Source organism: Hyla sarda, chromosome 1 (genome assembly GCF_029499605.1).
Source record: "Hyla sarda isolate aHylSar1 chromosome 1, aHylSar1.hap1, whole genome shotgun sequence".
Lineage (NCBI taxonomy): Eukaryota > Metazoa > Chordata > Amphibia > Anura > Hylidae > Hyla > Hyla sarda.
In genome coordinates, this window is record NC_079189.1 from 584,422,442 (window position 1) to 584,449,256 (window position 26,815).

The window sequence follows — 26,815 nt, forward strand, 5'->3', positions numbered from 1 at the left end:
GAGAGGTTTGTTATGGGGATTTTCTCCTGCTCTGGAGTTCCTAAAATGAACAGAGGTGTCAGCAGAGAGCACTGTGGTCAGACAGAAAAGAACTCCAGAAAGAAATACAACTTCCTCTGGAGCATACAGCAGCTGATAAGTACTGAAAAGATTAAGATGTTAAAAGAGAAGTAATTTACAAATCTGTTTAACTTTCTGGCACCAGTTGATTAAAACATTTTTTCCACCGGAGTACCCCTTTAAAACTAATTTAGTGTATCTGCAGTAGGGATTGACCTATTATCGGTTTGGCAAATATTCATGATTTTGGACGTTATCGGTATCGGCAATTACCTTGCTGATAATGCCCCGCCCCGAGACCGCCGCTGCCCAATTGCCGCCCCAATCCCCGGTTTTATAATTACCTGTTCCCAGGGTCCGTGCTACTTCTGGCTCCTGCGGTGTCCTGCGCTATTGCTGTGCGCTGCGCATTGACAAGTCAACGCGATGTCACCGTCAGTGCGCACAGTGACAGCTCAGGACGCTGCCAGAGCCAGAAGTAGCGCGGACCCCGGGAACAGGCAATTATAAAACCAGGGATGGGGGAGGCAATGGGGCAGCGGCGGCGGTTGGTCTCCAGACCGGCAGGGGGAGAGAAGCGGGCGGCGGCGGTCTCTGGCCTCAGGAGGACCCCGGAACAGGCAGGGGAGAGAAGCGGGCGGCGGCGGTCTCTGGCCTCAGGAGGACCCCGGGACAGGCAGGGGAGAGAAGCGGGTGGCGACGGCAGTCTCTGGCCCTGTAAAAGCCGCTGCAGTTCATTGATTTTGAGCGCCCGCTTTAAATCATTGATCTGCTGTGGCTTCTGCGGGGCGGAGAAATAGCCGATAACTTATACAGGAATATCGGTATAAGTTATTGGCTATCAACCTCAAAGTTCACAGATTATCGGCCCTAAAAAAATCAATATCGGTTGATCTAGCTACCACTTCTGCAGGAAGGTTAATCCATTCATCCACTAGGAGATAAGTGGAGATCAGCGGCACAAGATCAGCATGGTGGGGTGATCATCACTAAGGGTGCATGCACACTACGTTTCTTAAGATACGGGACAGTATACGGCTGGGGAGAGGGGGGTGGAGAGTCAGGGGCGGGGCAACCGCACGCTGCCATATGTGGTCCTGTGTCTAATGTATTTCAATGAGTGACCGGAGTGAAACGCTGCCACCGGTTGGCTCCGTTTTGCCCCGTATATGGTTTCCCGACCGGACCTAAAAACATAGTCAACAGCGTTTTTAGGTCCGGTCGGGAAACCGTATACGGGGCAAAACGGAGCCAACCGGAGGCAGCGTTTCACTCCGGTCACTCATTGAAATACATTAGATATGGGACCGCATACAGCAGCGTGCGGTTGCCCCGCCCCCGACTCTCCGCCCTCCTCTCCCCAGCCGTATACTGTCCCGTATCTTAAGAAACGTAGTGTGCATGCACCCTAAGAGATAGGACTCATTCACATGGTGGAATTTCCAAGCAGAATGCGGGCATAAGACTTAATAAGACTCTTGTGGCACAGCGAGCATCCTATGGGGCTGGATACATTGTTTACTGCTGTAATCTCATCCCAGTTCTTCTATTTATAAGGACAGGATTGGCTCAGCCGCCAACACATTTCAGTCCTAGCTTCTCTAGATTGACTGTCGCACCCATTACTGGTGTATGTTAGTGCTGGTTGCGAAATGTCACTTCTGATCGCAGTGGGGTCCCAGCAGTCGGACCCCGACCCCAAACCCCCCCACCATCAGACACTTATCCCCTATCCTGATCCTGCGGATAAGTTGTCAACCATTGGATTTCTTTAAAAAATTTTATTAAAATAAAAAGTCTAAAAGTGTCGTTTTTAAAAGAGGTTATCCAGAAACAGAAAAACAAAGCGAATTTCTGAGGTTGTGTGCGGCATTACAACGTGATTAATTAGGCTATGTTCACACTGCAGAATCTCCGCAAGCGGAGATACCATCTGGCTGCCGCTGCCGAGAATACTTTGGCGGTAGGACCACGCAGCACTGCGCCATCACCACTGAAGACTATGCAGTGCTCGCGGACTTCCGCACAAAGAATGAACACGCTCTTTTTTGCGCGGATAAATTTCAGCGGCAGAATTGTCTAACGCTTAAATTCCGCAGTGTGAACGGGTTTCACAGAAGACCCATTCACACTGATGGTAATGGTCACTGCGCGGAATTACACAGTGTGAACATAACCTTAGAAGAATACGGCACAATGTCAGGAGGCTGTACGATAGGAAACAAGATGGGAATGGCACAATGATGGGTACACAGCAATGCCAGGGGGTGATATGATGGGTATGATGGAGATGGTACAGTGGGTATGATTACCAATCTTCAATCAAAAGCTGAGAGGGCACAGTATCTTTTAGGGGGTTATAGTAAGGATGGGGCACTGGGCTGCGATTCATAAAGATACAGATATGGGGGCACTGGGCTGGGATACATAAGGATACAGATATGGTGACACAGGGCTGCGATACATAAGGATACAGATATGGGGGCACTGGGCTGGGATACATAAGGATACAGATATGGGGGCACTGGGCTGCGATACATAAGGATACAGATATGGGGGCACTGGGCTGGGATACATAAGGATACAGATATGGGGACACTGGGCTGCGATACATAAGGATACAGATATGGGGGCACTGGGCTGCGATACATAAGGATCCAGATATGGGGGCACTGGGCTGCGATACATAAGGATACAGATATGGGGGCACTGGGCTGCGATACATAAGGATACAGATATGGGGGCACTGGGCTGGGATACATAAGGATACAGATATGGGGGCACTGGGCTACGATACATAAGGATACAGATATGGGGGCACTGGGCTGCGATACATAAGGATCCAGATATGGGGGCACTGGGCTGGGATACATAAGGATACAGATATGGGGGCACTGAGCTGCGATACATAGGGATACAGATATGGGGGCACTGGGCTGGGATACATAAGGATACAGATATGGGGGCACTGGGCTGGGATACATAAGGATACAGATATGGGGACACTGGGCTGCGATACATAAGGATACAGATATGGGGGCACTGGGCTACGATACATAAGGATACAGATATAGGGGCACTGGGCTACGATACATAAGGATACAGATATGGGGGCACTGGGCTGGGATACATAAGGATACAGATATGGGGGCACTGGGCTGGGATACATAAGGATACAGATATGGGGGCACTGGGCTGCGATACATAAGGATACAGATATGGGGGCACTGGGCTACGATACATAAGGATACAGATATAGGGGCACTGGGCTACGATACATAAGGATACAGATATGGGGGCACTGGGCTGGGATACATAAGGATACAGATATGGGGGCACTGGGCTGGGATACATAAGGATACAGATATGGGGGCACTGGGCTGGGATACATAAGGATATAGATATGGGGGCACTGGGCTGGGATACATAAGGATACAGATATGGGGACACTGGGCTGCGATACATAAGGATACAGATATGGGGGCACTGGGCTACGATACATAAGGATACAGATATAGGGGCACTGGGCTACGATACATAAGGATACAGATATGGGGGCACTGGGCTGGGATACATAAGGATACAGATATGGGGGCACTGGGCTGGGATACATAAGGATACAGATATGGGGGCACTGGGCTGCGATACATAAGGATACAGATATGGGGGCACTGGGCTACGATACATAAGGATACAGATATAGGGGCACTGGGCTACGATACATAAGGATACAGATATGGGGGCACTGGGCTGGGATACATAAGGATACAGATATGGGGGCACTGGGCTGGGATACATAAGGATACAGATATGGGGGCACTGGGCTGGGATACATAAGGATATAGATATGGGGGCACTGGGCTGGGATACATAAGGATACAGATATGGGGACACTGGGCTGCGATACATAAGGATACAGATATGGGGGCACTGGGCGGGGGGATACTCGGCGCTGGCATGTGAAGGAAGAGGGGGCGGGCACAGCTGGCACGGGTCTGCCAGGATGTGACAGGGCGGCACTCACACTCAGAGCGGTCACTCACCTCAGGTGTCAGATAGGACACAAATGACGGCTGTTTGGGGGACTTAGCCGCCCCTCCGGACCCCAGCCCCAGCATGTCCCCGGCGGCCGATACACTCGCTATGCGGCTCAGGTACTCACACACAGGCGCCGCCCTCTCCAGCGGACACTCTGACCACGCCCACCTCACTGCCATTGGGCGTCAGCCTGTCTCCGGGTGGATGGGCGGGGTCTATTGACGCGCACCAGAAATTCAGAACGTGATTGGGCAAGGAGATTCAGTCATGGACGCTGATTTTGTTTCTCGGGAAGTCAGGATGTGACTTCTGATTGGTTGTTACTGAGGGGGCGGGGTTTTTCTTAAAGGTAAAGTACTGAATTAGAAAGACTGTCATTGAGTTAGTGGTGATGAAAACTAGTGCAGTAGAAAGTGGAGCAGTAACCCATGGCAACCAGTCATTGCCTTTATCTAAAAAGAGGTGGGGACAAAAGGCAAAGGCTATAGAGCTGTCTGTACAGGGGCAAATGGTGCAAATCTTTATCTTTCTGTAGAAGTCTGTGTATCATGCAGGGGTGTAACAATAAGGGGTGCAGAGGTAGCAGTGGTATCAGGGCCCTTGTGGCTAAGGGGGCCCCAAAGCACATCTGCCCTATAAGAGACCAGTATTATAATTTCCACATAGGGCCCTGATGCAGATTTTGCATTGGGGCCCAAAAGTTACAAAGTTCAAGATATTGAAGGGAAGGGGTATGGTGGGATATATTTCTGCATAAGCATTAATGTTATATTGTTCTAGGAATGTATCTAACCCTGTTTTGAAGCTTTTAAGTGTTTCTGCTGTGACCAGTTCCTGAGGTAGATTGTTCCATAAATTCACAGTTCTTATAGTAAAGAGTGTCGCCCCTTGAGACCAAACCTTTTCTTCTTCAGACGGATGGAGTGCCCCCTTGTCCTTTCAAGGGGTTTAACCTGGAACAGTTACACTTCTGATATCATGGATGCATCTGATGCAGTAGCAAAACACTGCAGGAAGCTTTAGGAGATAACTGCTCATTAGATTCATTTACCTCATAGCTTGGTGATGGGGGGTCACTTTATTCATGGGTGTGGCCTATACTCACAGGTGTGGCCTGTGCCAATGGGTGTGGCCTATACTAATAGGTGTGGTATGTACTCATGGGTGTGACCTATACTAATAGGTGTGGTATGTACTCATGGGTGTGGCCTATACTCAATGGTGTGGTCTGTACTTATGGGTGTGGTCTGAACTCATGAGTAAAGTCCACACCCATAAGTGCAGACCACACCCATGAGTACAGACCACACCATTGAGTACAGGCCACCCCTATGAGTACATGCCACACCCATAAGTATAGACCACACCCATGAGTACAGGTCACATTTATGAGTGAAGGCCACATGCATGAGTACAGACCACACCCATAAGTGTGACCTGTACTCATAAGCATAGCCTGTACTTATGAGGGTTGGCCTGTACTCATAAGTGTGGCCTGTACTTATACATGTGGTCTGTAATCATGAGCGTGGTATGTACTAGAGATGAGCGAACTTACAGTAAATTCGATTCGTCACAAACTACTCGGCTCGGCGGTTGCTGACTTTTCCTGCATAAATTAGTTCAGCTTTCCGGTGCTCCGGTGGGCTGGAAAAGGTGGATACAGTACTAGGAAAGAGGAGACCTCATAAATCGACACAAGTCAACAATTCGTTGTAATAATTTACTGTTCCCGATACCTGCACATTTCAAAACCATGGGACATAATATTGCACAACTACAGTTTCAGGTCATAGAAGAGGTTTTACCCCCACGGAGAGGTGGGAGCATTAAAAAGCTCCTGTTGAGGCAGGAGGCATTTTGGATCCATAAATTGGACACTCTGGTACCCTGGGGGATGAATGGGGATTATGAGATTAGTCAGTTAATGTAATTCATAGGTATATTGATGTTTTATCAGTGTGTACATGCCTTTTATGCAGTGTTTGCATGTTTTGTTATTTCTTTTTATGTTATTGATTATGATTTTTTGTTCACAGAGACCCAACTGAATAGATGGGAACAGGGACTTCCCACGTATATTCAAGCAGATTCAAGTGTGTGGATTTATCTTTATTTCTCTTTTTGTTTATATGGTCTCTATGGCTACTAATGATATGCTAATTAGGTGCCTCTCATGTTAATATATCAGGTGTATATGTGTGGATAATTATGCAGTTGAGAAACGCTATCCATCCGAAACGCGTGCTGCGATTTACCTGCTGTACATTGCATGCCTTAATAAAATATAAAGAAGCATTACCTCTACGAGTGGCGGGATCTTTATATTCTGGTCTGTAATCATGGCCTTAACTTGTATTAATAAGCATGGCCTGTACTCATGGGTGTGGCCTGTACTCATGGGTGTGGTCTATAATCATAAGGGTGGCCTGTATTTCTGGGTGGGGTATGTACTCATGGGAGTGGCTGTTTAAAAAAAATAGCTGTCCAGGCATAATGGATGTTGTATATTGGGAACAGCTGGAAAGCCACAGGTTGGGGAACACTGCACTAGAAAGTATCCTTACCTGTGTGGCCAAACCTCCACTGACAATTGGGGGACATTGCACCCCTGGTTTTTAAAGAGAACCTGTGGCTAACTCCCCAAAATTGACATTTTACTGTCATTAAAGGGGTACTCCGCTGCTCAGCATTTGGAACAAACTGTTCCGAACGCTGGAGCAGGTGCTGGAAGCTTGTGACATCATAGCTCCACCCCCTCAATGAAAGTCTATGGGAGGGGGCGTGACGGCTGTCACGCCCCCCCCCCCATAGACTTGTATTGAGGGGGCGGGGCGTGACATCATGAGGGGGCACGGGCTAGGACGTCACGAGCTCCTGGCGGTGGCTCCAGCGTTCGGAATAGTTTGTTCCAAACGCTGTGCAGCAGAGTACCCCTTTAAATAGCTTAGGGGGCCTAGATCACACACCTTTTTACAGTTTCTTGATACTCCCCATTGTTCCCAAGACACGAGAATTTATAGTTTGCCTGACAATTCAGGGAATCAGTCAGATGGGTGTGAACTTAATTTTAATAATTGGAGTGACTCAGGTGATGGGCGGGATTATAGAGTCAGGGTGTGTTTGTGTGTTGTACATTGAGGGGCATATCTGCCAAATATACACCCCCTGACTGTATAACCCCTCCCATCCCCTGATAGTTACCCCCATTATTTAAAATTAAGTTCACGCCCATCCGACCTATTCCCGAATTGTCAAACAAAGTATAAACACTTATATCTCAGGAACGGAAGGGCATATCAAGAAACTGTAAAAAGGTGTGTGATCAGGGTGCCCTGTGCTATTTAAAGGGGTTTTTTTTTATTTTTGGCTCCAGAAAGTTAAACAGATTTGTAAATTACTTCTATTAAAAAATAGAGCAGAGAGCACTGTGGTCAGACAGAAAAGAACAACTCAACTTCAGCAGCTCATAAGTACTGGGGGTAAGGACTTATCAGCTGCTGAAGTTGAGTTGTTCTTTTCTGTGTGACCACAGTGCTCTCTGCTGACACCTCTGTCCATGTCAGGAACTGTCCAGAGCAGGAGAGGTTTGCCATGGATTTGCTCCTACTCTGGAAAGTTCCTGACACAGACAGAGGTGTCAGATAGACAGAAAAGAACAACTCAACTTTAGCAGCTGATAAGTACTGGTAGGATTAAGATTTTTTAATAGAAGTAATTGACATATCTGTTTAACTTTCTGGAGCCAGTTGATATGAAAAAAAATAGTTTTTTTACTGGAATACCACTTTAATGATAATGTAATCTCATTTTTGGGGGTTGGCTACAGGTCCTCTTTGATATAGCTTTATGTTTCCTGCGTACACAATAAGGTCTTCACTGCAGGGGATTGCAGCATTTACCCCCACCAATCAGCAATGCAAGGAATATTCTTCATAATAGTAAAAAAAAATACATTGATATGAAGACATATGAACATTTCACTCTCATATTTATCATTTTTCTTTTTTCCCCCCAGGCCATATTTTAATTCCATAAAAGAAAAAAAATTAAGGCCTAATGCTGTATGAAGGTAGAGGCACACTTATTGTTGCTCCTTGTTTCTTTGAAAACCTAAGCCAACCATAGACACTGGATAAACCAAATCCAAATATGCTCATTTATGGAGAGTCAGGTAACTGGGTGGTCATAGAAATGATAAGACAATCTAATGTTTATAGGGACAACCAGGGCCACCTTTTTTGTATGGCTGTGTTTCCTCACCTGGGTGCCTTCAGCTGTTGCAAAATTACAACTCCAGCTGGGAATCATAGTTTTTCAACAGCTGGAGGCACCCTGGTTGGGAAACACTGTTGTATGGGATGCCCTATGGCTTCACAGCCCCCAAACCAAACTCCATGCACATGGCAGGACCCTTGAGATACTACAGAGTGCAATGTCGGGTACTGTATGTAGAAGCAATCCGCTCTGTAATGTGGCCTGCATAAGAAAAGTATGCCCATGCACCACTATGGCTGCCTTGCTACTGCTCCAGTGGGGAAAAAAAAATTCTAATTAACTGGTGCCAGAAAGTTAAACAGATTTGTAAATTACTTCTATATAAAAATCTTAATCCTTCCTTTACTTATCATCTGCTGTATGCTCCAGAGGAAGTTGTGTAGTTCTTTCCAGTCTGACCACAGTGCTCTCTGCTGACACCTCTGTCCGTGTCAGGAACTGTCCAGAGTAGAAGCAAATCCCCATAGAAAACCTATCTTGCTCTGGAAAGTTCCTGACATGGACAGAGGTGTCAGCAGAGAGCACTGTGGTCAGACAGAAAAGAATTCCAGAAAGAAATACAACTTTCTGTGGAGCATACAGATAAACAGTTAAACCTGGTGTGTCCCGGGTTGCTACGGGCAGCCAGGACCCACGGCTGATGCCAGGCATTAACCCTTTAGACGCCGCGATCAAAATTGATTGTGGCGTCTAAAGCGAAAGTAAATGAATCCCGGCAGCTCAGCGGAGCTGATCGGGACTATGGTGACAAAATCACAATGTCCCGATCAGCTTACTGGGTGACAGGAGGGTCCTCACCTGCCTCTCCATTGTCCGATTGGCAATCTACTGCTCCATGCCTGCGCAGCAGGCTAGAGCAGTAGATCGCCGGTTACACTGATCAGTGTATGCTATCAGAAGAATATATTTTTTAGCCCCTATGGGGGCTTAAATAAAAATAAAAAAAAGTGTAACATTTTTAAAAAAATATTAAAGTTCATTAACCCCTTTCCTATTAAAAGTTTAAATTACCCCCCTTTTCCCATTTTTTAAATAAAGTAATGTAATAAAGACTAAAAATAATCATATGTGGTGCCGCCATGTGCGTAAATGTCAGAACTATAAAAATATAAGGTTAGCTAAACCACACAGTCAATGGCGTAAAAAAAAGTCCAAAATTGTGCATTTTTGATCACTTCATATACCATGAAAATAATAATAAAAAGAGATCAAAAAGTCCCATCAAAACAAATATGGTACAATGGCAAAACTACAGATGACGGCGCAAAAAATGACCCCTCATATAGCCCCGTGATCTGTCCTTAACTGCAGGTACTACTACTCCCAACATGGAGCACACTCTGCACCATGCTGGGAGCTGTAGTACCTGTATTAATAAAGAGAGCAAGGTCCAGCTCCCAGGAAAAACGGATAAAATGCAAAATTTAAATTCAAGCCATTAAAATTGAGTGAACAAAAATAGAGGAGGGAAATAAAATCATAGCAGAAACGCCGACGCGTTTCGGACCATATAGTCCTTAATCATGGCATGATTAAGGACTATATGGTCCGAAACGCGTCGGCGTTTCTGCTATGATTTTATTTCCCTCCTCTATTTTTGTTCACTCAATTTTAATGGCTTGAATTAAAATTTTGCATTTTATCCGTTTTTCCTGGGAGCTGGACCTTGCTCTCTTTCTTCATCCCAAGTCTTCACTCCAAATGTGCGGTTGGATGTTGTCCGTGCTTCCTATCTACATTTGAAATCCTTCTTTTCTCAAGAACTTATATGGTGGTGAGCTGGTTTTCCGTTTTCATTGACTTTTTGACCTGTATTAATAGACAGATTGCAGGGAGTGTCACTCCTGACAGTGCAGGGGACCATGGAAGAGCGGCCGGCCGCATCTATACATTATACTGGAGGATTGCAACCGACACGGGGCGATCTGTCAATTAGTACAGGTACTACTACTCCCATCATGGAACAGTGTGTTTCATACTGGGAGTAGTAGTTGTTACGCCGAGCGCTCCGGGTCCCCGCTCCTCCCCGGAGCGCTCGCAGCGTTCTCTCATTCACAGCGCCCCGGTCAGACCTGCTGACCGGGTGCGCTGCGATATTACTCCCAGCCGGGATGCGATTCGCGATGCGGGACGCGCCCGCTCGCGATGCGCATCTCGGCTCCCGTACCTGACCCGTTCCCCGTCTGTGTTGTCCCGGCGCGCGCGGCCCCGCTCCTTAGGGCGCGCGCGCGCCGGGTCTCTGCCATTTAAAGGGCCGCTGCGCCACTGATTGGCGCAGCAGGCCTAATCAGTATTCTCACCTGTGCACTCCCTATTTATACCTCACTTCCCCTGCACTCCCTCGCCGGATCTTGTTGCCATTGTGCCAGTGAAAGCGTTTCCTTGTGTGTTCCTAGCCTGTGTTCCAGACCTCCTGCCGTTGCCCCTGACTACGATCCTTGCTGCCTGCCCTGACCTTCTGCTACGTCCGACCTTGCTCTTGTCTACTCCTTTGTACCGCGCCTATCTTCAGCAGTCAGAGAGGTTGAGCCGTTGCTGGTGGATACGACCTGGTTGCTACCGCCGCTGCAAGACCATCCCGCTTTGCGGCGGGCTCTGGTGAATACCAGTAGCAACTTAGAACCGGTCCACCAGCACGGTCCACGCCAATCCCTCTCTGGCACAGAGGATCCACCTCCAGCCAGCCGAATCGTGACAGTAGTACTACCTAAAAAATGTAAAAAATAAAGAATAAAAAAATTAAACAAACACACACTTCTTTTTTATTATTGTCGCCTATATTTTTAGGTCCCTGCCCGCCCACATAAATTTATCCCTATTTACAAATGAATAAAAATGTTGTTATAAAAAAGATAAATTTCATTAAATACAATTTTTTCCATCGCTACTGTATCTTTTTTATTATTTTTTTATGGTACCCTACGAAATGCTAATAAAAAAGGTATCTCTTTTTTGGATCGCTAAAGTCCCAAAAAGAATAAAAACCACCTGCAAAAAGTTAAAACCCATATGGTGTTCTTCTTGGCATTTATTTTTTTTTACTCCCATAGACTTCTATGAGAGAAAAACGCCACGGTTTCAGGGGAAAAAACACCATAGGCTCAACATGTTGCGATTTTACAAAACCGCCAAGGAGCTGAAAACTGAAAAATGCAAAGTGGAAAAAGAATTTTGCGTTTTTTTCATTGATTTACAGCTAACATTGGGCTGCAGCGTTTTTTGGCCAAAAAAAAAAACGCCATGCTGCAGAATTAGCGTTTCTCTTGGCGTTCCCCCCCCCCCCCAAAAAAAAAGTGGAATTCCAGCCTAAGGGGTTAAATAGAAATAATTTACAAATCTTCAATACAGTGGAGAGTTAGAACAACATCGGCACTCACCGGTGTTCTCTTAAAACAGCTTCTTTATTGGTACATACTCACAACATGAAATGCAGTCAGGGAGAGGGATCTGTGCAGGGGGGGGGGGGGGGGTAAGTAGTAGGCTACTACTATGCCTACTACTTACCCCCCCTGCACAGATCCCTCTCCCTGACTGCATTTCATGTTGTGAGTATGTACCAATAAAGAAGTTGTTTTAAGAGAAGACCGGTGAGTGCCGATGTTTTTCTAACTTTCCACTGTATTGAAGATTTGAACTTTGCTATTACATCAGAGCACCACCACATCTCTACAGGTTTGTCCTAGTCGAACGTCCGTCTTACAGTCCATCTTAGCCAGTATTAGCAGTGCCGCATATCACATCTTGGCTTTGCCTAATTTACAAATCTGTTTAACTTTTTGCCACCAGTTAATTTGATGTATATTGTTTTCCACCAGATTACCCCTTTTGGGTGTTTTCACACGCTAGTAACTAGCAGCGGGTTCCCCGCTGCGGGAAACCCACTGCGAGTTACGCTACCATTCGTCTGTACTGCTACCGAGGAAGGGGACACCCCGAAACGCGTCTAGCATTGATAGATGACCCAGCAACACAGACCACCCACCAGAAGAACTACATCCTAGAACCTACATCCACCATTCTCAACTGCTGGAACCCCCCCCCAGTTTGAGGCCCACCGCCCAGACCTGCGCCTGCCAGCGCTTGATACACGAAGACGTCGCTCCCACTCACCGCCGGACTGCTGCAAGCCTTCCACCGTGGTTAATGGCCGGACGCAGATTTGTGCCACTCCGGACACAGTAAGACCTTCATACTGACATCTATACCATCCCAGGACGGCCGCCTAGCCTAGCCAGTCCACAGAAGCGAAGTCTGCCCTGACACTTTCACGAGATCTTCACACAGCGGTGCGGTGAGTGGTGCAGAGCACCAAACCTTGTTATAAAATCTGTTACTAACTATCTATAACAATACTGGATATAACAATACCTCGTTGAACCACACCTATTGGATTAACAATACCTTGTTGAATTTACACAGGACTGTGGGTGGCTGTAACTGCTGATATCTATCCATTCATTTATTTATTTTATGTATTCACGTACAGAGTGTTTTAATTGTATGCAGTCCATAACAAGGGCCCTGCTTGGACTTATCTATTGATATACCATTACGGTAATAAACTTGTTTTTAGTACAACTAGCTGTTTAATCTAATTATTTAACATTATATTTATACATTGTCTTTACTGTATTTCTTTTGGCACAAAGGGTATGTGCAACACATGCACCTTGAGATATATATATATATATATATATTTATAAAACCTATTTATACATTTTATTTAGTGGGAGCCCCCCTAATTCCTGTTTTTTACCCATTCGTTTGAATGGATCCGCGGACAGTTCACAAATCTGACACTTTTGTGGACTGTCTGTGGACCCATTTAAATCAATGGTAGCGTAACTCGCTACAGGAAACCCGCTGCTAGTAATAGCGTGCGCACGCACCCTTAGACATCTATATGCATGGGTCCTTAGGGTGCATCTATATAGCAGTTTGCTTTTTTAGCAAGTTATTAGTTATCACAGTATTTTTTCACTATTTTTATTGCATACTGGGAGTTGTAGTACTGCAACAACTGGAGTGCTACTGCTATAGTTGAACAAAGATACCTGCATTTTTGAGACCCCCCCCCCCTCCCCCCCACACACACCCTCCTTTCAGCCATGTATATGACAAGAAGAGACGATGAGGAAGTAAATTACAGGTTATAGATAAAGAGGAAGTTTTTATTTTGCAAAATACGTAGAAAAGAGAAGCTGAAACTTTATTATAAGGTACCCAGTATAGCAGTGTTTCCCAACCTTTTTCGGGGCACACCTCGGAATTTTTTTTTCCACGGGGCACCGCTACCGAGGTTGACGAGCAAGAAAAAAAAAAAAAGGAAAAAAACGTATAGTGTATTCACTATATCTCTTTATCAGTGGGCATGTAGTTTGCTTTATACAGCAACTCCCCTATGATGTCTTCTCTAATTTGCATCATTGCCTTCTCTTCTCCATCTGGTCTGGGCCATCATCACGATTTCTTCCACACACAATTCTTCACCGTTAAACCTGCAAAACAAACCTATTAGGGGACGAACTTTTTTTTTTTTTACATGGGTGACAGAGGGGTGTAGAAGAGTGGACATGGGTAACAGAGGGGTGTAGAAGAGTGTACATGGGTGACAGAGGGGTGTACATGGGTGACAGAGGGGTTTAGAGGGGTGTAGAGGAGTGTACAGAGGGGTGTAGAGGAGCGTACATGGGTGACAGGGATGTAGAGGAGCGTACATGGGTGACGGGTGTAGAGGAGCGTGCATGGGTGACAGGGGTGTAGAGGAGCGTACATGGGTGACAGGGGTGTAGAGGAGTGTACAGAGGGGTTTAGAGGAGCGTACAAAAGTGACAGAGGGGTATAGAGGAGTGTACATGGGTGACAGATGGGTGTACATGGGTGACAGAGGGGTATAGAGGAGTGTACATGGGTGACAGATGGGTGTACATGGGTGACAGAGGGGTGTAGAGGAGTGTACATGGGTGACAGAGGGGTGTAGAGGAGTGTACATTGGTGGCAGAGGGGTGTAGAGGAGTGTACATTGGTGACAGAGGGGTGTAGAGGGGTGTACATGGGTGACAGAGGAGTATAGAGGAGTGTACATGGGTGACAGAGGGGTGTTGAGAAGTGTACATGGGTGACAGAGGGGTGTAGAGAAGTGTACATGGATGACAGAGGGGTGTAGAGAAGTGTACATGGGTGACAGAGGGGTGTAGAGGAGTGTACATGCGTGACAGAGGGGTGTATAGGAGTGTACATTGGTGGCAGAGGGGTGTAGAGGAGTGTACATGGGTGACAGAGGGGTGTAGAGGAGTGTACATGGGTGACAGATGGGTGTACATGGAGTGTATATGGGCGACAGAGGGGTGTAGAGGAGCGTACATGGGTGACAGGGGTGTAGAGGAGTGTACAGAGGGGTTTAGAGGAATGTACATGAGTGACAGAGGGGTATAGAGGAGTGTACATGGGTGAAAGATGGGTGTACACGGGTGACAGATGGGTGTAGTTGAGTGTACATGGGTGACAGATGGATATAGAGGAGTGTACATGAGTGACAGGGGTGTAGAGGAGTGTACATGGATGAAAGAGGGGTATAGAGGAGTGTACATGGGTGACAGAGGGGTGTTGAGAAGTGTACATGGGTGACAGAGGGGTGTAGAGGAGTGTACATGGGTGACAGATGGGTGTACATGGGTGACAGAGAGGTGTAGAGGAGTGTACATGGGTGACAGGGGTATAGAGGAGTGTACATGGGTGACAGAGGGGTGTTGAGAAGTGTACATGGGTGACAGAGGGGTGTAGAGGAGTGTACATGGGTGACAGATGGGTGTACATGGGTGACAGAGGGGTGTAGAGGAGTGTACATGGGTGACAGGGGTATAGAGGAGTGTACATGGGTGACAGATGGGTGTACATGGGTGACAGAGGGGTGTAGAGGAGTGTACATGGGTGACAGATGGGTGTACATGGGTGACAGAGGGGTGTAGAGGAGTGTACATGGGTGACAGAGGGGTATAGAGGAGTGTACATGGGTGACAGAGGGGTATAGAGGAGTGTACATGGGTGACAGGGGTGTAGAGGAGTGTACATGGGCGACAGGGGTGTAGAGGAGCGTACATGGGCGACGGGTGTAGAGGAGCATACATGGGTGAAAGGGGTGTAGAGGAATGTACAGAGGGGTGTAGAGGAGCGTACATGGGTGACAGGGGTGTAGAGGAGTGGACAGAGGGGTGTAGAGGAGCGTACATGGGTGACAGGGGTGTAGAGGAGTGGACAGAGGTGTAGAGGAGTGGACATGGGTGACAGATGGGTGTACATGGGTGACAGATGGGTGTAGTTTAGTGTACATGGGTGACAGATGGATGTAGAGGAGTGTACATGAGTGACAGAGGGGTGTAGAGGAGTGTACATTGATGAAAGAGAGGTATAGGAGTGTACATGGCTGACAGAGGGGTGTTGAGAAGTGTAACATGGGTGGCAGAGGGGTGTAGAGAAGTGTACATGGATGACAGGGGTGTAGAGAAGTGTACATGGGTGACAGAGGGGTGTAGAGGAGTGTACATTGGTGGCAGAGGGGTGTAGAGGAGTGTACATTGGTGGCAGAGGGGTGTAGAGGAGCGTACATGGGTGACGGGTGTAGAGGAGTGTACATGGGTGACAGGGGTGTAGAGGAGTGTACATGGGTGACAGGGGTTTAGAGGAGTGTACATGGGTGACAGAGGGGTGTACAGAGGGGTGTAGGGAGGTGAACAAGGATGATAGATGGGTGGAGAAGAGTGAACATGGGTGACGGGGGCATAGGGGTGACAGAGGGGGTGGACAGGGGGTGGACACGGGTGACAAGGATGTGGTCAGAGGGGTGGACAATGGAGGGTGTACATGGGTGACAGGGATGGGCAGGGATGACAGAGGGTTGGATGGGGGGTGGACATGGATGACAGGAGGGTGGACAGGGGAGACAGGGGGTCAGAGGGGTGGACAAGAGGGTAAAAGAGGGACAGGAGTGACAGAGAGGGGTGGACTGGGGTAACAAAGGGACAGATGGGGTGAACAGGAGGGTGGACATGGATGACAGAGTAGACTACGGGGGTAGACGGGGGGGGGGGGTAAACATGAGTGACGGGGATGGACAGGGGAGTGGACAAGGCAGACATGGATGACAGGAGGGTGGACATGGGTGACGGGGTTTATAGGTGGGGGGACATGTGTGAGTGCGGGTGGACATGAGTGATGGGGGGGTGGACATGGGTGACAGGAAGGTGAACATGGGTGACATGGGTGACAGGGAGGGGTGGACATGAGTGACAGGGAGGGTGGACAGGGGTAACAGGGAGGGTGCACATGGGTGACAGGGGGGTGCACATGGGTGACAGGGGGGGTGCACATGGGTGACGGGGGGGGGGGGGGGGTGGACATGGGTGACAGGGGGGGGGGTGGACATGGGTGACGGGGGGGGTGGACATGGGTGACAGGGGGGGTGGACATGGGTGACATGGGTGACAGGGGGTGTGTGGACATGGGTGGACATGAGTGACAGGGAGGGTAGACATGGGTGGACATGAGTGACAGGGAGGGTAGACATGGGTGACAGGGAGGGTGGACATGGGTGACAGGGAGGGTGGACATGAGTGACAGGGGGGGGGTGCACATGGGTGACGGGGGGGTGGACATGGGTGACAGGGGGGGTGGACATAGGTGACAGGGGGGGGTGGACATGGGTGACGGGGGGGGGGGTGGACATGGGTGACAGGGGTGTAGAGGAGTGTACATGGGTGACAGGGGTTTAGAGGAGTGTACATGGGTGACAGGGGTTTAGAGGAGTGTACATGGGTGACAGAGGGGTGTAGAGGAGTGTACATTGGTGGCAGAGGGGTGTACAGAGGGGTGTAGGGAGGTGTACAAGGATGAAAGATGGGTTGTAGAAGAGTGAACATGGGTGACGGGGGCATAGGGGTGACAGAGGGGTGGACAGGGGGTGGACACGGGTGACAAGGATGTGGTCAGAGGGGTGGACAATGGAGGGTGTACATGGGTGACAGGGATGGGCAGGGGTGACAGAGGGTTGGATGGGGGGTGGACATGGATGACAGGAGGGTGGACAGGGGAGACAGGAGGGTGGACAGGGGAGACAGGGGGTCAGAGGGGTGGACAAGGGGGTAAAAGAGGGACAGGAGTGACAGAGAGGGGTGGACTGGGGTAACAAAGGGACAGATGGGTGAACAGGAGGGTGGACATGGGTGACAGAGTAGACTACGGGGGTAGACGGGGGGGGGGGTAAACATGAGTGATGGGGATGGACAGGGGAGTGGACAAGGCAGACATGGATGACAGGAGGGTGGACATGGGTGAGAGGGTGGGTGGACATGGGTGACGGGGTTTATAGGTGGGGGGACATGTGTGAGTGCGGGTGGACATGAGTGATGGGGGGGTGGACATGGGTGACAGGAAGGTGAACATGGGTGACAGGGGGGGGTGGACATGAGTGACAGGGAGGGTGGACATGAGTGACAGGGAGGGTGGACAGGGGTAACAGGGAGGGTGCACATGGGTGACAGGGGGGTGCACATGGGTGACAGGGGGGTGCACATGGGTGACAGGGGGGTGCACATGGGTGACAGGGGGGGGTGCACATGGGTGACAGGGGGGGTGCACATGGGTGACAGGGGGGGTGCACATGGGTGACAGGGGGGGTGGACATGGGTGACAGGGGGTGGACATGGGTGACAGGGGGGGGTGGACATGGGTGACAGGGGGGGGTGGACATGGGTGACATGGGTGACAGGGGGTGTGTGGACATGGGTGGACATGAGTGACAGGGAGGGTAGACATGGGTGGACATGAGTGACAGGGAGGGTAGACATGGGTGACAGGGAGGGTGGACATGGGTGACGGAGGGTGGACATGGGTAACAGGGAGGGTGGACAAGGGTGACAGGGGGGGTGCACATGGGTGACGGGGGGGGTGGACATGGGTGACAGGGGGGGTGGACATGGGTGACAGGGGGGGGTGGACATGGGTGACAGGGGGGGGACATGGGTGACAGGGGGGGGTGGACATGGGTGACAGGGGGGGTGGACATGGGTGGAGAAGGGGGTAAAAGAGGGACAGGAGTGACAGAGGGGGGTGGACTGGGTGACAAAGGACAGATGGGTGAACAGGAGGGTGGACGTGGGTGACAGAGTAGTCTACGGGGGGTAGACGGGGGGGGGGTAAAAATGGACAGGGATGGACAGGGGAGTGGACAAGGCAGACATGGATGACAGGAGGGTGGACATGGGTGAGAGGGGAGGTGGACATGGGTGACGGGGATGATAGGTGGGGGGGCATGTGTGAGAGGGGGGTGGACATGAGTGACGGGGGGGGTGGACATGGGTGACAGGAAGGTGAACATGGGTGACAGGAAGGGGTGGACATGAGTGACAGGGAGGCTAGACATGGGTGACAGGGAGGCTGGACATGGGTGACAGGGAGACTGGACATGGGTGACAGGGAGGCTGGACATGGGTGACAGGGAGGCTGGACATGGGTGACAGGGAGGCTCGACATGGGTGACGGGGATGATAGGTGGGGGGGCATGTGTGAGAGGGGGTGGACATGAGTGACGGGGGGGTGGACATGAGTGACGGGGGGGTGGACATGGGTGACAGGAAGGTGAATATGAGTGACAGGGGAGGGTGGACATGGGTGACTGGGGGAGTGGACATGGGTGACCGGGGGAGTGGACATGGGTGACTGGGGGGGTGGACATGGGTGACAGGGAGGCTGGACATGGGTGACGGGGATGATGAGTGACGGGGGGGTGGACATGGGTGACTGGGGGGGTGGACATGGGTGACTAGGGGGGTGGACATGGGTGACTGGGGGGGGTGGACATGGGTGACAGGGAGGCTGGGCATGGGTGACGGGGAGGGTGGACATGGGTGACGGGGAGGGTGGACATAGGTGACAGGGGGGGGGTGGACATGGGTGACAGGGGGGGGTGGACATGGGTGACAGGGGGGGGTGGACATGGGTGACAGGGGGGGTGGACATGGGTGACAGGGGGGGGTGGACATGGGTGACAGGGGGGGGTGGACATGGGTGACAGGGGGGGGGTGGACATGGGTGACATGGGTGACAGGGGGTGTGTGGACATGGGTGGACATGAGTGACAGGGGAGGGTAGACATGGGTGGACATGAGTGACAGGGAGGGTAGACATGGGTGACAGGGAGGGTGGACATGGGTGACGGAGGGTGGACATGGGTAACAGGGAGGGTGGACAAGGGTGACAGGGGGGGTGCACATGGGTGACGGGGGGTGGACATGGGTGACAGGGGGGGGGTGGACATGGGTGACAGGGGGGGGGGGACATGGGTGACAGGGGGGGGGGTGGACATGGGTGACAGGGGGGGTGGACATGGGTGGAGAAGGGGGTAAAAGAGGGACAGGAGTGACAGAGAGCGGTGGACTGGGGTGACAAAGGGACAGATGGAGTGAACAGGAGGGTGGACGTGGGTGACAGAGTAGTCTACGGGGGTAGACGGGGGGGGGGGTAAAAATGGACAGGGATGGACAGGGGAGTGGACAAGGCAGACATGGATGACAGGAGGGTGGACATGGGTGAGAGGGGAGGTGGACATGGGTGACGGGGATGATAGGTGGGGGGGCATGTGTGAGAGGGGGTGGACATGAGTGACGGGGGGGTGGACATGGGTGACAGGAAGGTGAACATGGGTGACAGGAAGGGGTGGACATGAGTGACAGGGAGGCTAGACATGGGTGACAGGGAGGCTGGACATGGGTGACAGGGAGGCTGGACATGGGTGACAGGGAGGCTGGACATGGGTGACAGGGAGGCTCGACATGGGTGACGGGGATGATAGGTGGGGGGGCATGTGTGAGAGGGGGGGGGGCATGTGTGAGAGGGGGTGGACATGAGTGACGGGGGGTGGACATGAGTGACGGGGGGGTGGACATGGGTGACAGGAAGGTGAATATGAGTGACAGGGGAGGGTGGACATGGGTGACTGGGGGAGTGGACATGGGTGACCGGGGGAGTGGACATGAGTGACTGGGGGGGGTGGACATGGGTGACAGGGAGGCTGGACATGTGTGACGGGGATGATGAGTGACGGGGGGGTGGACATGGGTGACTGGGGGGGTGGACATGGGTGACTGGGGGGGTGGACATGGGTGACTGGGGGGGTGGACATGGGTGACTGGGGGGGTGGACATGGGTGACAGGGAGGCTGGGCATGGGTGACGGGGAGGGTGGACATAGGTGACAGGGGGGGGGGTGGACATGGGTGACAGGGGGGGGGTGGACATGGGTGACAGGGGGGGGGTGGACATGAGTGACGGGGGGGGGGTGTACCTGGGTGATGTTGGGGGGGTTTAGACAGGGTTGAGAAGGTGAACAGAGGGGTGGAAAGGGTACGGTACCTTAAGCAAGCCGGCCCGCGCAGCTTGCAGTCCCACAGCAGGCACGGGAGTCTGGCGCAGGTGCAGCTCGTTCCTCCCCAGGGCACCATATCCGGCTCACTGCGCCGCAAGGGAGCGGGGGACGGAGGGTGACGCACGAGACGGAGTGTGGAGGAGGGGGACGCGGGGGACACAGGGAACAGAGGGGGAAGGAGGGAAACACGGGGGACGCAGGAGACACAGGGGGACGCAGTGTGCGCAGTGCGCACGCAGACTTCCCTTCCCCCCTGCGCGGTCAGGCCGGGGCGGGACATTTAAAAAAACCAAAATAATAATAAAAAATCACGGCAAAATCCCGCGGCACCACGGGCACTGCTGAACGGCACACACGTGTGCCGCGGCACCGCGGTTGGGAATCACTGCAGTATAGTTATGAAAGCTATTGCACACATAGGGAGAGATTTATCAAAACCAGTGGAGAGAAAACGTTGCTGCGTTGCCCATAGCAACCAATCAGATCGCTTCTTTCAATTTGCAGAAGCCTTGGTAAAAATGGAAGAAGCGATCTGATTGGTTGCTATGGGCAACTGGGCACCTTTTCCTCTCCACTGGTTTTGATAAAACTCTCCCATAGACACACGGGGAGATTTATCAAAACCTGTCCAGAGGAAAAGTTGCTGAGTTACCCCCTAGCAACCAATCAGATCGCTTCTTCCATTTTTAACAAGGCCTCTGTAAAATGAAAGAAGCGATCTGATTGGTTGCTATGGGCAACTCAGCAACTTTTCCTCTGGACAGGTTTTGATAAATCTCCCCCTGTACAAGGACAAGATGTCATCAGTATGGCTCCCGCAGTGACTGTCACCTGCCGCCATGTCCTCCAAAAGAAGACGACATTACACAACCTAGCAGAGGCAACAAGGGATATGAAGTAAAATCTTCTTCTTTTGAGAATAGAAAGGGGGAGAAGGCGCTCTCATGTGCAGGACTCCAGGTAATCCCACAGGGAGGAGGAGGAGGAATGTAGCCTCTTACCAAAGTTGGTTGTGTAACATACACACTTTTGTGAAAAACAATACCCTAGATCAGTGGTCTTCAACCTACAGACCTCCAGATGTTGCAAAACTGCAACTCCTAGCATGCACGGACAGCCGTTGGCTGTCCGTGCATGCTGGGAGTTGTAGTTTTGCAACATCTGGAGGTCCGCAGGTTGAAGACCACTGCCCTAGATGTCTATTAACAAGTGCAAATGGGAGAGAAAAACATATGAAACAATCCAATTTAAAGGAGTATTCCAGGGAAAAAAAAACTTTTTTTTTATATCAGCTGGCTCCAGAAAGTTAAACAGATTTGTAAATTACTTCTATTAAAAAATCTTAATCCTTCCAATAATTATCAGCTACTGAAGTTGAGTTGTTCTTATCTGTCTGGAAACAGTGCTCTCTGCTGACATCTCTGCTGGTCTCTGGAACTGCACAGAGCAGAATAGGTTTGCTATGGGGATTTGCTTCTACTCTGGATAGCTTATTGCTGCTCCGAGCAGACACATGTAAAGGCAGAATACAGAGGATCCTTCGGCAGGTGGATCCGCAGCGAAAATTTGCTCGTCTGAACGTACCCTTAGGGTACGTTCACACATGGGGTTTCCGCTGCGTATATGAAAGTGGGCGGGCTCTTCTCGGCTGTCCGCAGCCGATTTTCCGCGGTGGAATGTACACTGCGGAAAATCCGCCGCAAGCCCCATTGACGTCATTAGGGACTGTGGCGGATTTTCCGTAGCGTAAATTCTGCCGCAGAAAATCTGCTGTGGACAGCCGGGAAGAGCCCGCCCACTTTCAAATACGCAGCGGAAAACCCGCTAAAAAATCTGCACGTGTGAACGTACCCTTAGGGTACATTCACATGTGTGTATTTTACTGCAGATTTTCTGCAGCGGATTTTGATACCCATTGAAGTCAAATACCCTGAAGGTAGGGTTCCACGTAGCACATATATTCTGCGTATTTTCCTACCCATTGAAGACTTCCTAGGTCTACATAATCTTCTGGTTGCAGCAGAAACTCTGCAAGTGAAATTTTTGCGGCTGAAAATCTGCAGCTGGATTATGTTGCTAATCATTCACTTTAATGGGTCTGCAACAAATCTGCAGTGGAAAATCCACAAGCAGAAACCCTGCAGCAGATTATGTACATGTGAACATATCCTTACAAGTGTTATTCAAAGTTTAGCAAAAATTCCTATCCTGCTGGGGCTGGGCCAAAAAATATATATATAAAAAAAAACTTTATATTTATATCTATCCCTGGTCTTCTGCAGCTCCTGTCCGGCTCTGTCTGGTCCCCCAATCTTGGCTTTTTACCTGCTCGATGCAGGACCTGCCCACTGAGCCAATCACTGGCTAGGACAGGGCACTGCTGTGGCCGGTGTTGGCTGAGGGAGCAGGTCCGGACGGGAGTTGCAGGGGACTGGGTACAGGTAAGTATAGTTATTTTTTTTTCTCTCCACATAACCCCTTTAATAACTGCTGGCTCTGTATGAATTATGTCGGATTTTCAGTGCTTATTTTTGACTGCAGGAACTGACCTGGGATTAGAACATCCTGTTTTGTGACAATCTGTCGGTCTCCCGCAATGCATGCTGGGAAAGAAGCCAGAGGAATCCTGTGCATAGAGAGCGGGATCGTGTGAAAGGTTCAGGGGTTTATAATTAGATGCTCTGCAGGGAATGTGCTCTGCGTTACATATGTGAATTGTACGAGTCTCCCACCGCTGGAACAGTCAGGGGTGAAAGGCGTTACACCAGCATTTCTCTGTAAGATAAAAAACTATCAATATGAAAAGTAGATGTAAATCCTCGAGTCCTTATTGTAGATGTCAGGTCCATCTCTCCCCAGAAGCTACAGCCAGACAGACATTTTTCCTGCTTTTACATAAGGGCCATTGAGAAATAAATATAATGCATGGATGGCTTGAGCCCATCAGGGTGAATGATGCTTACCCATAGGGGGACCCCTCTCCATGACATCCATATTCTCTAAAGGGGCATATGACCAGGATGTTTTAGGGTAGAGTCACACGGAACGGAACGGAAGCGTATTTTACGCTGCGGATCTGCCGGTGACCCGACCCATAGTGTGCCTCCAGCTGTTATACCTAACCTGAATCAGCGATGTCTGAGTACAATGCGCATGCGCGCAACCACTCATAGTGTACTCAGACATAGTGGCTGCTCCGCGATGTCTGACTACAAGCGGCGTCTTGCAGGCCCCCTGTGTGTCTACTCGGAGTGGTGTATTGCCGCTGCGAGCAGGCCGGGGGCGTTGTTTCAGAATAGTTCTAACAGCTGGAGGCACACTATGGGTCGGATCATCGGTCATCCGTTACGTGGGACCCTACTCTTAAAGGGGTACTCTGGTGGAATACATTTTTTTTTTTAAATCAACTGGTACCAGAAAGTTAAACGGATTTGTAAATTACAAAATGAAGCAAGAAGACGGGGAGAGCACTCAAGAAGCAATATCACCTCCTACGACCTGCAAAAACGATCCTCGGCGACCTGTATCAATGTCTCCTGCGGGGTGCACATACACAGGCATAAAGCATCAAATATAGGATAAACAAAGAGCACATACATGCACTCACCGCTAGGCAGAGACAGTCGGGTCTGGAAGTCCGGTAAGGGGGTGCCGGGTCACGGCATAGACGCTGGTGTATGGTGCGCGGAGGCTACGCCAGCAGTTTCGCACGTAAGTGAGTGCTTCTTCCAGCCTCAAGAAGCTGCCCGGAAGAAGCACGCACTTACGTGCGAAACTGCCGGCTTAGCCTCCGAGCACCATACACCAGTATCTATGCAGTGACCCGGCACCCCGTTACCGGACTTCCAGACCCGACTGTCTCTGCCTAGCGGAGAGTGCACGTACGTGCTCTTTGTTTATCCTAGATTTGTAAATTACTTTGATTAAAAAATCTTTACCCTTCTTTTCTTTTTGAATTTATTTTGTGTCTTGCCACAGTGCTCTCTGCTGACACCTGATGCCCATATCAGGAACTGTCCAGAGCAGGAGAAAATCCCCATAGCAAACACTGGACAGCTACACTGGACAGTTCCTGACACGGACAGAGGTGTCAGCAGAGAGCACTGTGGACAAGACAAAAATAGAAATTCAAAAAGAAAATAATTTACTCTGTAGCATATACCCGCTAAAAAGTACTGAAAGGATAAAGATTTTTTTAATTGAAGTAATTTACAAATGTGTTTAACTTTCTAGCAAAAATTAAAAAAAAGTTTTCCACCAGAGTACCCCTTTAAAGTGCACAAAACGGGGCAAAAAGACATGAAAAGATGGCAAAACAGATCACTGTGTTTACAACTGCTCCTGCCGAAACAAGAAGGTGCCCACTCACCAACCTAGACAGCTGAGTAAACAAGCACCAGTTTGGTAGATCGGCACTCCAAGCCTATAATGAAGTTTGGTAATCGTTCGGCTCTGATGGAGCGGAATGTTAGTGCAGCATGTGGTACTGTGTATAACAGTGTTTCCCAACCGGGTGCCTCCAGCTGTTGCAAAGCTACAACTCTCAGCATGCTGAGAGTTGTAGCTTTGCAACAGCTGGAGGCACCCCGGTTGGGAAACACTGGTCTATGTTATGTAAATCCCTTACAATTCCAAAAGACTGGAAAGGTACCATAATACTGCCACCCTGTGGTCATTAGAGGAACAGCAGCATGTTAAGGGCTTTAAAGATGTACTCCAGTGGAAAACATTTTTACCGTAAATTGTACAGTGTGAAAACGAAACCCTCCAAAATGAGCAAAATTTAGTTTTTCATTAAAATTTCCTCCCTAAAAATTTTTTTGGGGGGGTTCGCCGTACATTTTATGGTAAAATGAGAGGTTTCATTACAAATTTCATTACAAAGAGTTATGGATTTTAGAAGGCGAGGAGGAAAAAACGAAAATGCAAAAATAAAATTGGCCTGGTCCTTAACCCCTTAAGGACCCGGGGTTTTTCCGTTTTTGCATTTTCGTTTTCTTCCTCCTTACCTTTAAAAAATCATAACTCTTTAAATTTTCCACCTAAAAATACATATGATGGCTTATTTTTTGCGCCACCAATTCTACTTTGTAATGACATCAGTCATTTTACCCAAAAATCTACAGCGAAACGGAAAAAAAATAATTGTGAGACAAAATTGAAAAAAAAACCCCGCCATTTTGTAACTATTGGGGGCTTCCGTTTCGGTAAAAATGACACCTTATCTTTATTTTGTAGGTCCATACGGTTAAAATGATACCCTACTTATATAGATTTGATTTTGTCGCACTTCTGGAAAAAATCATAACTACATGCAGGAAAATTAATACGTTTAAAATTGTCATCTTCTGACCCCTATAACTTTTTTATTTTTCTGCGTATGGGGCGGTATGAGGGCTAATTTTTTGAGCCGTGATCTGAAGTTTTTAGCGGTACCATTTTTGCATTGATAGGACTTATTGATATACGATTTTTTTCATTGACCATGCGGTTTAATTAACAATATATTTTTATAATTCGAACATTTCCGCATGTGGCGATACCATATATGTTTATTTTTATTTACACAGTTTTTTTTATGGGAAAAGGGGGGTGATCCAAACTTTTATTAGGGGAGGGGTTAATTGATCTTTAGTCACTTTTTTTTCTGACATTTTTTTTGCAGTGTTATAGCTCCCATAGGGACCTATAACACTGCACACACTGATCTATTACATTGATCACTGGTTTCTCATAGGAAACCAGTGATCGATGATTCTGCCGCATGACTGCTCATGCCTGGATCTCGGGCACTGTGCAGTCATTCGGCGATCGGACAGCGAGGAAGCAGGTAGGGACCCTCCAGCTGTCATGTAAGCTGTTCGGGATGGCGCGATTTCGCTGTGGCTATCCTGAACAGCTCCCTGAGCTAACCGGCATGGTTTCACTTTCATTTTAGACGCGGCGTTCAACTTTGAAGGGTTAATAGCGCGCGGCAATCAAAGTCACCGATCAATGCCGCGCACTATTAGCCACGGGTCCC

The 26,815-nt window shown here is 49.4% G+C and overlaps 1 protein-coding gene and 1 long non-coding RNA gene across 3 annotated transcripts in view; one reads left to right on the forward strand and one right to left on the reverse strand.

Moving 5' to 3' along the window:
• The window catches only part of MTMR12 (myotubularin related protein 12), an 84,388-nt gene extending 79,956 nt beyond the window's left edge, over positions 1 to 4,432 (reverse strand). Inside the window, exon 1 of the mRNA XM_056545227.1 lies at positions 4,104 to 4,432. Coding sequence (XP_056401202.1) covers positions 4,104 to 4,277 — 174 coding nt within the window. The 5' untranslated portion in view covers positions 4,278 to 4,432. The remainder of the gene's footprint in view (positions 1 to 4,103) is intronic.
• Positions 4,433 to 4,459: 27 nt separating this feature from the next.
• Positions 4,460 to 26,815, forward strand: part of LOC130295048 (uncharacterized) — a 93,173-nt gene continuing 70,817 nt past the window's right edge. For both annotated transcript variants that reach the window (XR_008848685.1, XR_008848682.1), the window contains exons 1-4: positions 4,460 to 4,560; positions 6,138 to 6,194; positions 8,117 to 8,272; positions 12,192 to 12,667. This is a non-coding gene — a long non-coding RNA (uncharacterized LOC130295048). The remainder of the gene's footprint in view (positions 4,561 to 6,137; positions 6,195 to 8,116; positions 8,273 to 12,191; positions 12,668 to 26,815) is intronic.